At 41.8% G+C, this 14,992-nt stretch overlaps 1 protein-coding gene across 4 annotated transcripts in view; it reads right to left on the bottom strand.

The window, feature by feature from the left end:
• The window catches only part of LOC133281583 (protein BANP-like), a 97,647-nt gene that overhangs the window by 12,692 nt on the left and 69,963 nt on the right, over positions 1-14,992 (bottom strand). For 3 of the 4 annotated variants that reach the window (XM_061477311.1, XM_061477310.1, XM_061477308.1), the window contains 3 exons: positions 11,793-11,957; positions 5,450-5,580; positions 2,626-2,688 (listed from right to left, as the gene is read on the bottom strand). In XM_061477311.1, coding sequence (XP_061333295.1) covers positions 2,626-2,688; positions 5,450-5,580; positions 11,793-11,957 — 359 coding nt within the window. Of the gene's footprint in view, positions 1-2,625; positions 2,689-4,138; positions 4,533-5,449; positions 5,581-11,792; positions 11,958-14,992 lie in introns of those variants that run through there. The other variant, XM_061477309.1, reaches the window with a different exon arrangement.

Below are 14,992 nucleotides of genomic sequence, written 5' to 3' on the forward strand. Positions count from 1 at the left end.
ACCAGTCAGTCTCACCTCTGCGCCTGGCAAAATCTTGGAGCAGATTGTCCTGGAAGGCATGCTAAGGCACATGAAAAACAACAAGGGACCTCAACACACTTGTGAGGTGGGCTGATGCCAACCTGATGAAGTTTAACCATGCCAAGTACAAGGTCCTACATCCAAGAGGGAGCAATCGCAGGCACACCTACAGGTTAGGCAGAGAAGAGATTCAGAACAGACCTGTGGAGAAGGACCTGGGGGTGCTGGTGGATGAGAAACTTAACATGAGCCAGCAGTGTGCGTTTGCAACCCAGAAAGCCAACCGTATCCTGGGCTACATCAAACAGAACGTGACCAGCATTTGAAGGAGGTGATCTTGCCCCTCTACTCTGACATCGCAAGACCTCACTTGGAGTATTTTGTACAGTTCTGGTGTCCTCAACATAAAAAGGACATGGATCTGTTGGAACAAATCCAGAGGAAGACCATGAGGATGATTCAGGGTGCTGGAGCACCTCCCGTATGAAGATAAGCTGAGAAAGTTGGGCCTGTTCAGCCTGGAGAAGAGAAGGCTGCGTGGAGACCTCCTAGCAGCCTTCCAGTATCTGAAGGGGGCCTATAGGGATTCTGGGGAGGGACTCTTCATTAGGGACTGTAGTTATAGGACAAGGGGTAACAGGTTAAAACTTAAACAGGCAAAGTTTAGATTGGATATAAGGAACATGTTATTTACTGTGAGGGTTGTGAGGCACTGGAAGGGGTTGCCCAGGGAAGTTGTGAATGCTCCATCCCTGGCAGTGTTCAAGGCTGGGTTGGACAGAGCCTTGGGTGACATGGTTTATTGGGAGGTGTCCCTGTCTACTATGGCAGAAGGGTTGGAAGTTGATGATTTTAAGGTCCTTTCCAACCTTAACTATTCTATGATTCTATATGTACATATGCAAACGTATGCATAGATATGTCATTATTGAGATTAAAAATTAAGGGAATCAAAAATATAAGAAAGTCAATTATTGTATTGTAGCTTCTTACTGTGTAGCAAAATACTTAATTTCTCTGGCCATATTACTTAGTACTTGGTTTTGTCCTGGGTTTTTTTTTAGCCTGTGGACAGTGGGAGCTACTGTTCACAAGACAAAATGAAGAGGGCAGAGGAGGGAAAGGAAAAATAGTAAGATAGAGAAAACCAGACGATAAGTGAGACAAGGAGAGAAGTGGAACTAGAAAGCAGATGATAAATTAAAAGGATAAGAGATTAGGTAAAATTCAGAGAAAAGGGAAGCAAAATATTTTAGCATCAGCAACAAAGGAAAATGCACTATGTCCTCTGGAAGGGACTTTAACAGCTGTTTCTGGCACTAATGTCAGGGTAACAGAAGACATGCCTGTGCTGCATACTGTCATCTGGTAGACAAATTCATGGCATATGTAAATAGTTTAAATGAATTATGTTGAGCACTGAGAACTGTCTAGCCAGAGCAGCATGGATGCTCTGTGGTCTTCTTTCTCCTGCCAAGACTGGTTTGTCTGTGTTGTAATGAGTAGGGAATAGTCTGTTCAGTTTTTCATAACAGCCTCATTACCAAAGCACGTGAACACTTAATATGATCATAAAGTTTACAGTGTTCATGCTTATTACTCATGATCTGGATCTGAAAATTAGATACTTTTTTTTGTTCCTTTTAGTAACACAATTGTTTGCATGTAACAAAAATTAAAATAATGAAAACTTTAGAGTATAATGTTTGGGGGGGGGAGGTTTGTCTTTATACATTGAAAAATAAATTCCTTGCTTAGCTCTAAAATAAATCCATTCAGGAGGTGGTTGAGATAAGTGGTTGAGATGTTGTCTCTCAAGCTATAATCAGCTGATTTTTTCAGGATACATTATTTATGAGAAATATGCAATTTATTTTATTAATCAAAAGTTTTTGTTATTTAATGGCTGAAAATATATAAAATGCTAATTTCTACTTAATGTGAAATGTATTTTTTCCCTTTGAAAGTCTGGATAACACCTTAGAGGAAATTATATTTAAGCTGGTGCCTGGACTTCAGGAACTTAAGTTTTTTGTTTGGTTTTGGGCCACCTGCTTGGGTTGATGGAGAGAATATGGTCAATTCTAGTGATATACCTGTAGTATTGATTTAAAAATTCACGCTTAATTCTGCAATGTATCTTTATTAGATAGAGTCTAAAGGTTTCCCCAAGTCCTGTTCAACAGTCCCCACAGTTAAAGACACTGAGTATTCTGAACACAGAGTTCATAAACCTAACTAAAATAATTTCATTTTGCAAAGGCAGTGCAAATACCTAAGCTGATTTCCTATAATACTCTAAGTACTAAATTTCCAACAAAGACCATCAGCCATATACAACAATCATTCATGTAACACACAGAACTATCTTGGTTGGTCAAGCAAACAAAAAGAAATACCCAGCACACACACACACACCCCCGAGACAAACAACATATTGCATTTACTGCCATAAAGCACATTTCATCCTGGCTCCACCACACACCCTCACTTCTACCCCCACTGGTCTCAGTATTGTAACAGACCCCTGAGGTTCAGCTTTAGAACTGGGGCCTTAAATTCTGGCCAACATCTGATCCACAGTCACCCAAACTTTTGGCTCACCTCACTGTCCTGCGTGATTTGGACTTGCTCACCTTGAGGAACCTGGGCTATGTGGAGATGGCCCTGTGGGATCCACAACAAAAGAAAACACCAAGAAGCATCAGAAGACAATCATAACTAGAGGAAGAGGAAGAACCTTGGATTCAATACAGCTTAACATATAGAAGCAAAATGCTTATTCAATGAAAAACACTAAAGACAGCTTTAAAAATAATTGAGTGCATACATCTTGTTATGCAAAGTATAAGCAGAGGGACTTTGAGGAAAGAATGGTTCATTTTCACATAAGATGAAATAAAATAGGCATAATAACATTTATGTAGCACATTTTTCTATAGATAAAGTGTCTGCATTTTTGATTGAGACACAAAGTATGGGACTGACTTGCTTTGGCAGATTAGCATTGTGCATGAAACGTTAATCTCATTTAAAGACCTTGGAAACTCAGTTCTTAAAACAAATATGCCAAGACTACCTATTCACTAAGAGTGAGATTTGAAAAGGTATTTGTAAGTGTCCATAGATCTTTGTGCATTCACATAGTTATGATTTAGCACCATGCTAAAGACTCTCAGGCTGCTGTAAATTGGCATGAAATCATCAATTTGAATGCAGTTATACTGGTTTATGTTAGTGGAGAATCGTCCTTAACAGTTTTAATAATGTTAATACTTTGTATTGCTGACCATACCCACCACTTCAGAACAGTATTAACCCTAACATTTGATCAAAACAGAGATATGAGTGGACAGAATTCCTCGTGCATCCTGACTAGCCTAGCAAAGCCTTAGCTACTGTGATTTACCTGAAGGGAGATTGGATTATAAATAACCTACTTCAGGGTTTATAAGGCTTTGCTTTCATTTTAATATGCCTGCATGAGACAGAGATGAAAGATAATAATTTAGAATTCTGTCAAAGCCTCCTCTTATTTTATAACACGAGAATAATTGCATGTGATTTTCAAAGAAACACAGATCCCTCTATTTCAAACAGTTTCATTTCCTCTGAAAGGAAACTGTCTATTCATAGAAAGAAAAAACATACTGTAAGTATCACTCTGACAATATGGACTGTATATAAAATTATAGCACAGCCCAGTCCATGTTGATATTAGAATCACTTCACCTCTTTAACATCAAGCTCTCAGGGCTTCCAGGAAAAAGCACTGAACATTTAAAAGACCCATTTATAGTGTTTTCAACTATAAGCCACCCTTTCTGACTAAAGGGAGGGGGGAAGAAGGCGACTTGATTAATCTTTATATCATGCAGCACTCCAAAAAAGAACTTCTCACTCATCTTTTGCAGATACATAGCTGGCCTTCAAGAACAGTGCTTTTTGTTTATTCATAAATTCAAGTCAATACTGATTTATTTTGCTTTTAAACGTATGTACTATAACTAACTACTACCTTACTAATGACTCTTAGCCTGATCTATAATGCAATTTCCTCTCCACACCTCTTACAGTTGCTGTCTGGAGTTCTTCCCAATAACTTTCATCTCAAACCCTTTCCACTTTCATGCGCTCCTTAAAAAATATCCTGGGTAATGTTTAAGTTCTCCTTTTAAGCAATGCTTACAAGCTCTACCAATTGCTATCAACACTGTGCTGCACATCTTGAAATCTTCCCCCAGTTTCCACGATTCCTCTACTACTAACTCTGGTAAACTTTCTGCAGGTCTTATAGACATGTCTATTTTCTAACATTCCAAAAGCATCTGTCCTTCATAGCCCTTTTTTCTTCATCATCTTTCAGAGCAATGTCACCATTTCCATGGTATTTGCAGGTCTACATGACCAGACTTGAGTATTCCCTATGTTGATAGAAAGCTTTCATTCTTTATGTGTCAGTTATTCAGTTGGGTAGATTTGCTCCTTCTCTCCTGCACTGCCTCTCTTACCTGGGGAAAGAATACTATAAATATCTGTCAAAGAGGCTTCATTATCCCACTTCAAACTCTTTGTAATGGTGTTGACTAAAACCCTTGCAACAACCAGACCACCAGGTACTACAGTTTATATCATTATATAACATCTCTCAGTAATTCTTGATTATTTGCCCATTTCCACCTGTTTCTTTAGCCTGGTTTCTAAGGAAAGTGGGCTTATGTGGTCATCATGCCTGTGCATGCTTCTGTTCTGTGCTTGGATACTACCTTGCCTAGTTGAGTGGAGTTTTAAGGATTGTGTTTTGGTTTAATTTGAATTTAAAACAATCCTTGTAGCCAAACTGTATCACACAGGAATTAAAGCCAAGGTGAGGTTTTTCAGAGTACACTAAAACCATATTTAAAAAAAATTCATGGCCTGAAGTATGGTATGAGTCTCAGGCTTAAAAAAATGTAAATATCACTTTTAATTAAAATACATGTATCTAAATGAATACACACATAAAGGATTCAGCTAGCAGATATTCAAAAACGCCTGAGAATGCAGGGGGGGTTAAATGAAAATAAATAAATGAATTCTTGTTTTGAATGTCATAGCTGGAACTACCTCTAAAGTGTAAATCACACACTTAATAGGTCTGCCATTATTATTGTGGCAAGTGCAAGCAAATGGCCAGGTAGAGACTAAGTCATTCTATATATAGTAATGGATGTGCATTTATTTGCAAGAATTGTGAAATCAAATCCTGCATGAAGGTTTTTGCCAAATAGGGTTTTTTCATAAGCCTTCAATATTTATTTTCTGAAAATCACACTTAAATAATGAAAGGTCACTTCAAAATAAATAAATGAAAAAATTAAACTAACCCAAAGTTTGCAATAAGCTACTTTGTTTAAATGGAGTAATTTAGAAAAAGTTGAGTACATACTACTTGGACTTGCCCATCTTCTCCTATTTGGTGGATCTGAACCTGCTGAGCGTTGGCTAGCGTATAGTGTAGTGCTTGGGGCTGGTTCTGCTGAATCTCATTAGAAGCTGAAATTGAACTCCGTGAACCCTCTGAAAGAGACAAAAATCCAGGTTTATTAAATGTGTCGATCTCATGGCAGTGGCCATGGAACAATGCATTAAGATTTAAAAACTGGAAAACAAATACAATCAGTAAGTAGACATAGATCATTTGTACGTTAGTATTCTTACACATTCATTGCTCACCTGTAGATTTGCCTACAAATTCCCAAAGAGTTCCACAGGCTATTTTGTCTCTGAGAAAGCATATGTTTAAAAGCATCTTTTGAATCTATATTAAAGATTCTACAACAGTAAAAGTCATATTACAGCAAAACCACACACGTTTCCTAATCAGCAGCCCCTACAAAAAAAGAAGACACCTGGTGTTATCTTCGGGGAACAGGAAAACCATTGCGTGATTTCAAGTGGATAACAACTTGCTATTAGAAGCAGATGCATCATAGATTCCTTTCTACGTTTTCCAGCTGCAGGGAAAGGATTCTTCTAAATCTAATGGTACAAATGCTTTCCTACAGACCAAGACCCCACTAGCAGGTAAATGTATCACTAGATTACATATTCCCTCCAGCAATCAGGGAAAAATCCTGGGGCTATTGATCAATGACATAGCACATGTAACAAGTTCAAGTAGGCTTTGGAAGGAAAAACCTTTAAAATGCCCCAGAATCATACTAATATCATATAGCAGCACACTAAGATTCTGCAACAGTAATAATTTTCTTCTCTTTTTTTTTTTTTTTGAGACATATTTGAGAATAGGACTGTCAGAAATGAATTTTAGAATAATGCATTGCTTGAAGAAATACATTTTACATACAGCAATCCTGTAAACAATTTTAACATTTGTCTTTTATAATGCCACAAAAATACACTGAATGAAATCTCTGAAGCATTGAGTGGTTTAATTTTTTTTGAAATTACTTATTCCTCCGACAATTACTTCTATGCTAAAAAATAATGTAAAACATACTGACATACAATATGGTCAATTGCTGAGGCGAGTAGCTCAAGAGAGGACGCCTTCAGCATCAGAGCGGAGAGGAAATCAGCATCCAGAAGCCTCAACTCAGAGCAGCAAGAGCCACTGAGGAAGCCTCAAGTTCTCGACAGAACTTGGCCAGGAGCCTGCAGCTCAGCTGATGGGAGCAGCTGACTCACAGGGGGCAGAGCCAGGAGGAGCGGCACCAGCCCTGAGTGGTTAAAAACCCACCCCCAGGGAGCACAGAGAACAGGAGAGGTTGAGGCAGTTTGTGTGGGATGGTGAGTACTTACCTTATGACCAGGGCTCGGTCTGGGAGCTCTGCTCTGGCTGCAGCCACAGTAGGCACCCAGACAGAGCAGATGAGAAGGAAGGGTGCAGTGCAGAGCTTGGACTATAGAGAGTGCCTGCACTGGTCTTGTGAGAGAAAGGTGCCCAATGGGCAGGGCAGCACTTGGTACTCCCTGGTGGAGGTCCTCCTGCAGCAGGTGGCTGAGCTGTGGGATGCTATTAATAGGCTGCAAGATGTCAGGGAATCTGAGAGGAAGCAGGACTGCTTGCTCCAGGCCCAAACTGTGCAGAGGCCTCAAGCTTCCCCTCTACCTCATGAAGGAAAGAAGGAGGCCATTAACCCGGGAAGCTGGGAAATAGTAACAAAAGAAGCCAACAAAAAAAGGAGGAAGAGAACAATTAACAGCAAGGGGCTTCCTCCTAAATCTGTTGTCCCCACCCAGAACTGCTTTGCTGTCCTGCAGGGGGCTCATGAGGAAACCCATTCCCACCAGAAACAGCTGGCTGATGCACTGGTAAAGAAGATCTCTACTGGTGCTGCAAGGAAAAAGTGGCAGGTCATAGTAGTAGGGGACTCTACTTTGAGAGGAACAGAAGCACTCATTTGTTGGCCTGACCCAGTCTCAAGGGAGGTGTGTTGCCTACCTGGGGCAGGGAGCAGGGATGTTGCAGAGAGGCTGCCTGGTCTAGTAAGTCCCAATGACTATTACCCACTTCTATTGATCCATGTGGGTGCTAGTGATATAGATAGTAGCAGCCTGGGGAACATAAAGAAGGACTACAGAGCCCTAGGAGAGGTGGTTAGGGGCTCTGGAGCTCAGGTGGTCTTCTCATCAATTCTCCAGGATACAGGGGAGGACCTTAGGAAAGCTAGGAGGACTGGCTAGGTTAACAAATGGTTAAAAAGGTGGTGTCACAGTCAGGGGTTTGGGTGTCTTGAATATGGGACCCAAGTTTGTAGGCCAGGTCTACTGGGAGCTGGTGGAGCTGCTAAAGGGGAAGAGCAGTTTTGGTAGGAGGCTTGCCAGGCTAGTCAAGAAAGCTTTAAAGTAGATGTGTTGCAAGAGGGGGGCATCATTCCATCCCAGCACACCCAGTCAGTATCCAGTACCTATAATAAATGCTTGGAGCAATGTAGAGATATTCCAGCTGCTCCAGGCAATGAGCCAGCTTCATTTGGAGCTCTGTTCAGACGCCTCTATACAAATGCCCATATTATGAGGGACAAACAAGAGGAAATAGCGCTACGTGCATGTCTATGGGGGTATAATATAACAGCATCACAGAAACATGGTGGGATGCCTCCTATGACTGGAGTGATGGAATCCAAGGTTACATGCTCTTTAGAAAAGAAAGGCTCGGCAGGCGGGGAGGGGGAGTAGCTATTTATTTTAGGGACAGGCTGGACAGTATGGAACTCTGTCTGGGGACAGGTGAGCAGTCAACAGAGAGTTTGTGGGTCACGGTTAAAGGGAGAACAGCTATGGGGGACATTACTGTGGGGATCTGTAACAGATGGGCTGATCAAGAAGAACCTGCAGATGAAGCACTCTATAGACAGATAGGAAAAGCCTCACTCTCACAGGCCCTTTTCCTCATGGGGGACTTCAAACACCCTGACATCTGTTGGAAGGATGGTATGGCCAACCATAAGCAATCCAGGAGGTTCCTCGATTGTGTGGAAGACAACTTCCTCTTGCAAGTAACAGAGGAGTCAACAAGGAGAGGTGCAATGCTTGACCTCGTGCTCACCAACAGGGTAGGGTTCATTGGAAATGTGACACTCCAGGGAGCCTTGGATGCAGCGACCACGAGATGGTTGAATTCAAGATCCTCAGGACAGTAAGAAGAGCCTGTAGCAAGCTCACTGCCCTGGACATTGACAGAGCAGACTCTGGCATCTTCAGGAACCTGCTTACTAAGATTCCATGGGATATAGCCCTAGAGGGCAGGGGGGCCCAAGACTGTTGGTTGACATTCAAGGATCACCTGCTACAAGCTCAGGAGTGTTGCATCCCAACTAGAAGGAAGTGCAGCAGGAGGGCCAGGAGACCTCCTTGGATGGATAAGGAGCTGCTGAAGAAACTTCAAGGGGGGAAAAAAAGAGGCTTATAAAAGGTGAAAGCAAGGACGGGAATCCTGAGAAGAATACAGGGAAGTTTTCCAGGAAGCTAGGGACCAGGTTAGGAAAGCTAAAGCCCAGTTAGAATTAAACTTGGCTAGGGAGTTAAGGATAACAGGAAGGGATTCTATAGGTACGTAGCGATTAAAAAACAGACTAGGGACAATGTAGGCCCCCTCAGGGAGGTATTGGGAGAACTGGCTACACAGGATTTGGAGAAGGCTGAGGTTCTGAACGACTTCTTTGCCTCTTCACTGGCAAAGGTTCTGACCACACCGCCCACGTCTTGGAAGGTAGACACAAGGACTGTGAGAATGATGACCCTAGGCCCACTGAGGGAGAGGATCTGGTTCAAGACCATCTTAAAAACTTGAACGTACACAACTCCATGGGACCTGATGAAATCCATCCGCGGGACCTGAAGGAGCTGGCAAGTGAAGCTGCTAAGCCACTGCCCATCATCTTTGAAAAATCATGGCAGTCAGGTGAATTTCCTGATGACTGGAAAAAGGGAAATATAACCCCATTCCCAAGAAGTGGAAAACTGATGACCCGGGGAACTACAGACCAGTCAGTCTCACCTCTATGCCTGGCAAAATCTTGGAGCAGATTGTCCTGGAAGGCATGCTAAGGCACATGAAAAACTACACAGTGGTTGGTGACAGCCAGCATGGCTTCACTAAGGGGAAATCCTGCCTGACCAATTTGGTGGCCTTCTACAACAGGGCTATGGAACTAAAAGACAAGGTTAGAGCAGCTGATGTCATCTACCTGGACTTGTGCAAAAGGTCCACAACTGTCCCACACAACATCCTTGTCTCTAAATTGGAGAGACATCAAATTGACAGGTAGAACACTAGGTGGATAAAGAACTGGATGGATGGATGCACACAAAGAGTTGTGGTCAATGGCTCAGTGTCCGGTGGAGACCAGTAACGAGTGGTGTCCCTCAGGGGTCAGTGTTGGGACTGGTTCAAAATGTTTGTTGGTGACATGGACAGTGGGATTGAGTGCGCCCTCAGCACGTTTGCCGATGACACCAAGCTGTGTGGTTCAGTTGATACACTGGAGGGAAGGAATGCCATCCAGAGGGACCTTGACAAGCTTGTGAGGTGGGCTGATGCCAGCCTCATGAAGATTAACCATGACAATTGCAAGGTCCTAACACCTGGGTCGAAGCAATCCCAGGCACAGCTACAGGTTGGGCAGAGAAGAGATTCAGAGCAGCCCTGCAGAGAAGGACTTGGGGGTGTTGGTCAATAAGAAAATGAACATGAGCAGGCAGTGTGTGCTCACAGCCCAGGAAGCCAACCCTATCCTGGGCTGCATCAAAAGGAGCGTGACCAGCAGGTCGAAGGAGGTGATCCTGCCCCTCTGCTCTCGTGAGACCTCACTTGGAGTATTGCATGCAGTTCTGGTGTCCTCAACATAAAAAGCGCATGGATCTGTTGGAACAAGTCCAGAGGAGGGCCACGAGGATGATTCAGGGAGCTGGAGCACCTCCCGTATGAAGATGAGAAAGTTGGGGCTGTTCAGCCTGGAGAAGAGAAGGCTGCATGGAGACCTCCTAGCAGCCTTCCAGTATCTGAAAGGGGCCTATAGGGATGCTGGGGAGGGACACTTCATTAGGGACTATAGTGACAGGACAAGGGGTAACAGGCTCAAACTTAAACAGAGGAAGTTTAAATTGGATATAAGGAAGAAATTCTTTCCTGCTAGACTGACGAGGCAGTGGAATGGGTTGCTCAGGGAGGTTGTGAATGCTCCATCCCTGGCAGCGTTCAAGGCCAGGTTGGACGAAGCCTTGGGTGGCATGGTTTAGTGTGAGGTGCCCCTGCCCATGGCAGGGGGGTTGGAACTAGATGGTCTTAAGGTCCTTTCCAACCCTAACTATTCTATGATTCTATGTAGTTAAATTCAGCACCACGGGGCTTTCAACCTTTCCAATATCAGTAACTATAATGAAAATATGTAAGAAGCTTTAGTACTCCACTTCATTTGTAGATCATTTCCTTGCAAGATTTCATATATTGCTTAAATAAGCACCAGATAGGCCTTGTCCTGCTCAGATATGATTGATGGTTGATATACTCTGATTTTTAGAATGATTGGGTTTTTGAACCAACACAGCAGGAAGCCACGTTTTATAAAAATTTAATAAATCTACTTAATACTTTAAGATTCACAAAAGCCAATGTCTCTCTCACTCTGGAATATACGCTTTCATTTCTGGCAAGTCCATAGTTTACTACTGTTTTGGAGACAGACTCCCTTCTCCCTCTTCTTGTGAAAACACACACATAAGCAGATCTCACTTTGTAGGACCATTAATGCACTGCAACCAGGAGCGTGACTGCAATTTGTAGATGAAACAGTATTAGAAGCTCATCCTACCAGGAATCTTCTTTAGTACAAGCACCCCAAGGTTGGTCAAAGCCAAACCACCCCAGGAGATGCTTGGCTTCCACCAAAGGTCCATGATTATTTTACTACAAATGGTTAGCTACACTTAGTACATGGATACACTCTTTGAGAAGCACTGTAGATATACACATGTTGTAATAGAGAGGCCTCTTTGACAATGATAAATGTTACTTCTAAAAAAATATGCAAGAATATAAAATCCACTCCAAAACTTCAATTGAGAGAAAAATGTGTTTCTCTTTGTTATGCAAAAATATCCACATTTGTAGGTACTACATGCACCTGCTGCAAATATAACTTAAAATAAAAGTAATTTTCAGGTATACTGAAAACCTAATGTCATTATTGCTTTAAGTTTCAGTTTCTCTTGGGGTTGGTTTTATTGCTGTGGGTTGGGGGAGGGTTGTTTGTTTGGTTTTTTACCTGAACCACTGTAAGATGATGATGGTGTTCGCCTTGAAAAGCTTTTCACAGCAAGACTCTGCCCTCGTTGTTTCCGCCTCCAAGCTGTTCGGCATTTAGAATCTATGCTTTGCTTGATTCTGTACCAGTCAGATTCTGTTATTCCAAATTTGTAAAATAGGTGACCTGTAATTAGAAAAATAAAGGGCTGAAAATTAGTATAAATCCATATTTTTTGAGAAAATGCACAGATGGCACACAGTCACACACACACACTCGCTTTTGTTCGCAAGCAAGAACCAATGTTCAAATCTCATTAAGCAAAAGCTTAGGAGGAAGGTATGTGTGCATCAGGAAAATTAAAGAAGCCAGCTTTAAAAGCTGACAGGTGCATTACACTAAGTTTTCCCTTCCGCATTCTATACACACATTCTTGCCAAAGTTCCTATAAAATTATAACACAACTGACACATCAAATTCTACAATGATTCTTGTGCATTGTAAAATAAATCTTTATGTGGTTCAAATAAAAATAATATTTGGAAATACAGTGAAGACAATCTGGTACAAGCACAAAGATCATCACAGAAATTATGCCCAATTTATATACTTCCAAACTTATGGAGCATCTACTGTACAAAAGAAGGGGAGAAAGGATTGGTTCTGTTTAAAAACAGAGCTAATTAGGGAAAAAAAAAATCCATGAAAAGAATGTTCCTGAGAAAGTAATCTGCTCTTTCTTAAAGTTCAGAAGTCAGTCAGCAGAAGCAATCCACACAAAACATTAAATTGTAAAGAAATTTAATTAAGAACAAATTTAAGAAGACATTTGTAATATCAAAACCAAACATGAAATAGTCCAGGAAGACACCACATTCAAAAACTAGCCTCCTAAAAAACAAACAGCATGTCAATAGCTTGCACTCAGGTATTGCTAGGTTGTGCTGCCTCCCATTCTTCATGTACATCAGATTTCTTCAGAAAATTAAAAGGGTTTTTTTTGTTCACACTGTTCACAGACTCGGCAAAGTTCCCTTTGATGCCCTTTATGCTGAGACAGGACAGACTTTCACCCTCTGTTACTGTTAGAGTTTGAGAGGTTAGGGAAAGCGTTACCACCAGAAAAATCTAACTACCACATTCATGAAATAAAGACATATTTACATTAAGTGTGTAACCCAAAGAGATTTGGTTAACTGTTCCTTCCATTTTCAAATTCAACATAAATTTTAAAATGTACATAAAGAGCAGCAGGATGTCTGTCATGGTTTAAACCCAGTCAGGTAACTTGTTCACTCACTCCCAGTGAGTGGTGCCCAGCTGAGAACAATCGAGGCCCCCCCCCCCCACCGGGGCTCTCCCCTTCCCCACTCCCAGAGGAACGGGGAGGAGGATCAAAAGGGTGCAACTCCTATGGGTTGAGACAAGAACAGTCCAGCAACCATTGTACGACACAAATCACCACTGCTACTACCAACTACAACAATGATAAGAGAAAATAACAAGGGAAGAGAATACGATACCACCGGCCAAGAAACGAGTCCCACCCGGAAGCCCGTGTCCTTCCGGGTAACTCCCAGTTACCCCCCACCCTGGGCATGACGTGCTGTGCTATGGAATACCTCCCTGGCTAGCCCAGGTCAGGCGCCCCATCTCTGCTTCCTCACAGCTTCCCCTCCTCCCTGGCAGAGCATGAGCCTCACAAAGTCCTTGGTCAGGGTAAACATCACTTAGCAACAACCAAAAACATCAGCTTCACCAACACTGTTCCCAGGCTGGAAGTCAAAACACAGCACTGCACCAGCTACCACAAAGGAAAAACATGACTGCTACTGCTGAACCCAGGACAATGTCCTATTCCAAATTCAAATGATTAAACTGATGAACAAACTTACTTTTTTAATTAACAAGAATATGATGGATATTATGAAAAGCAAAGACTGCAGATTCTGTCTGCACAGAATCACGAAGATGGGCAATTATTCGAGGGTTTGGCTAACAAAATGCATTTTTTCACATAAGGGTCATACATTTGGAATTGTTTTTATTAAATGAATAGCATATGGCAAAATCTGCTGTACTAAACAGCAGAGGAAAAAATTAAGCATCTCTGAAGTTATTTCTTAATGATTCAGACTCATTTAGAATAGTTAGGGTTGGAAAGGTCTAAGGTCCTAAGATCATCTAGTTCCAATCCCCCTGCCATGGGCAGGGACACCTTGCACCAAAACATGTCACCCAAGACTCCATCCAACCTGGCCTTGAACACTGCCAGAGATGGATAAGTTTTGCACCTTCAGGCTTCAGTTCTTCAAACATAATTACACTCATGCACTGACCATACTGAAACGATTTTTAGGAGTAATTGTTTACTCATTTGACAGCGGGGGGGGGGGAGCTCCACAACTGGGATGCAGTTTCCCCCTCCACAACTCCAAAGTGTTTAGCATTGGGCAAAAGGATGCAGGAAGGGGAGAGCAACATCATCCTCAGACAAGGAAAACTTGGCCCATTACAACTGATGGGATGGCAGAACCTTGGCAACTTCTCCAGCGTCACATGCCTGTGAACATCAATCATGTCACCAGATAATTACTTTCCATAACATGGTTCTCATCCACAGGCTAAATAGCATCCAAAAAGAGATGGGGGGAGCTGTTAAAAAACTCAGAGAGAGAGGGAGGAGGGAAGGAAAATTCAGCTACCAAGCAATTACTCTGTTTTCCATTTTATTTCCACAGTTCCTTTTACTATTACACTCATACCTTTCAAACAGCTATAAATTTACAGACTACTAGGGACTGAAGTGTGCACATGCTGTAATACAAACTGCAGTCGGGGGGTACTGACAAACAGCCTCAAATACAACAGAAACCCTATTCTACTACACATACCTAGAGAAGGGTTTACTAAACCTGTGTCTGTAACCAGAATATTTTAAATGGCAAAATAGAAAAATCAAACACTTTATAGTGTTCACAAAGTCTGATTTTTTTTCTGGAAATTTTCAATTGTCAGGTTTTAAAGAAAAGAAATGCCCCACTTCCCTAGGTAGAGGAGAGATGGTTAAAGAGGATTTCTGCAAATAATATTCCATAGAAAAGAGATTATTTTATTATACTCTTCAATTAAGTTATAATATATAAACCTCAAAATTCCATGTTAATCAAATCCCTTTCTACCTGGATACTAAAAACTCAAGCCTATACTCAAGATCACGA

Source organism: Pezoporus flaviventris, unplaced genomic scaffold, assembly GCF_033815535.1.
Source record: "Pezoporus flaviventris isolate CSIRO_AGI_PZ_B2104156 unplaced genomic scaffold, CSIRO_AGI_Pfla_v1 ptg000103l, whole genome shotgun sequence".
NCBI lineage: Eukaryota > Metazoa > Chordata > Aves > Psittaciformes > Psittacidae > Pezoporus > Pezoporus flaviventris.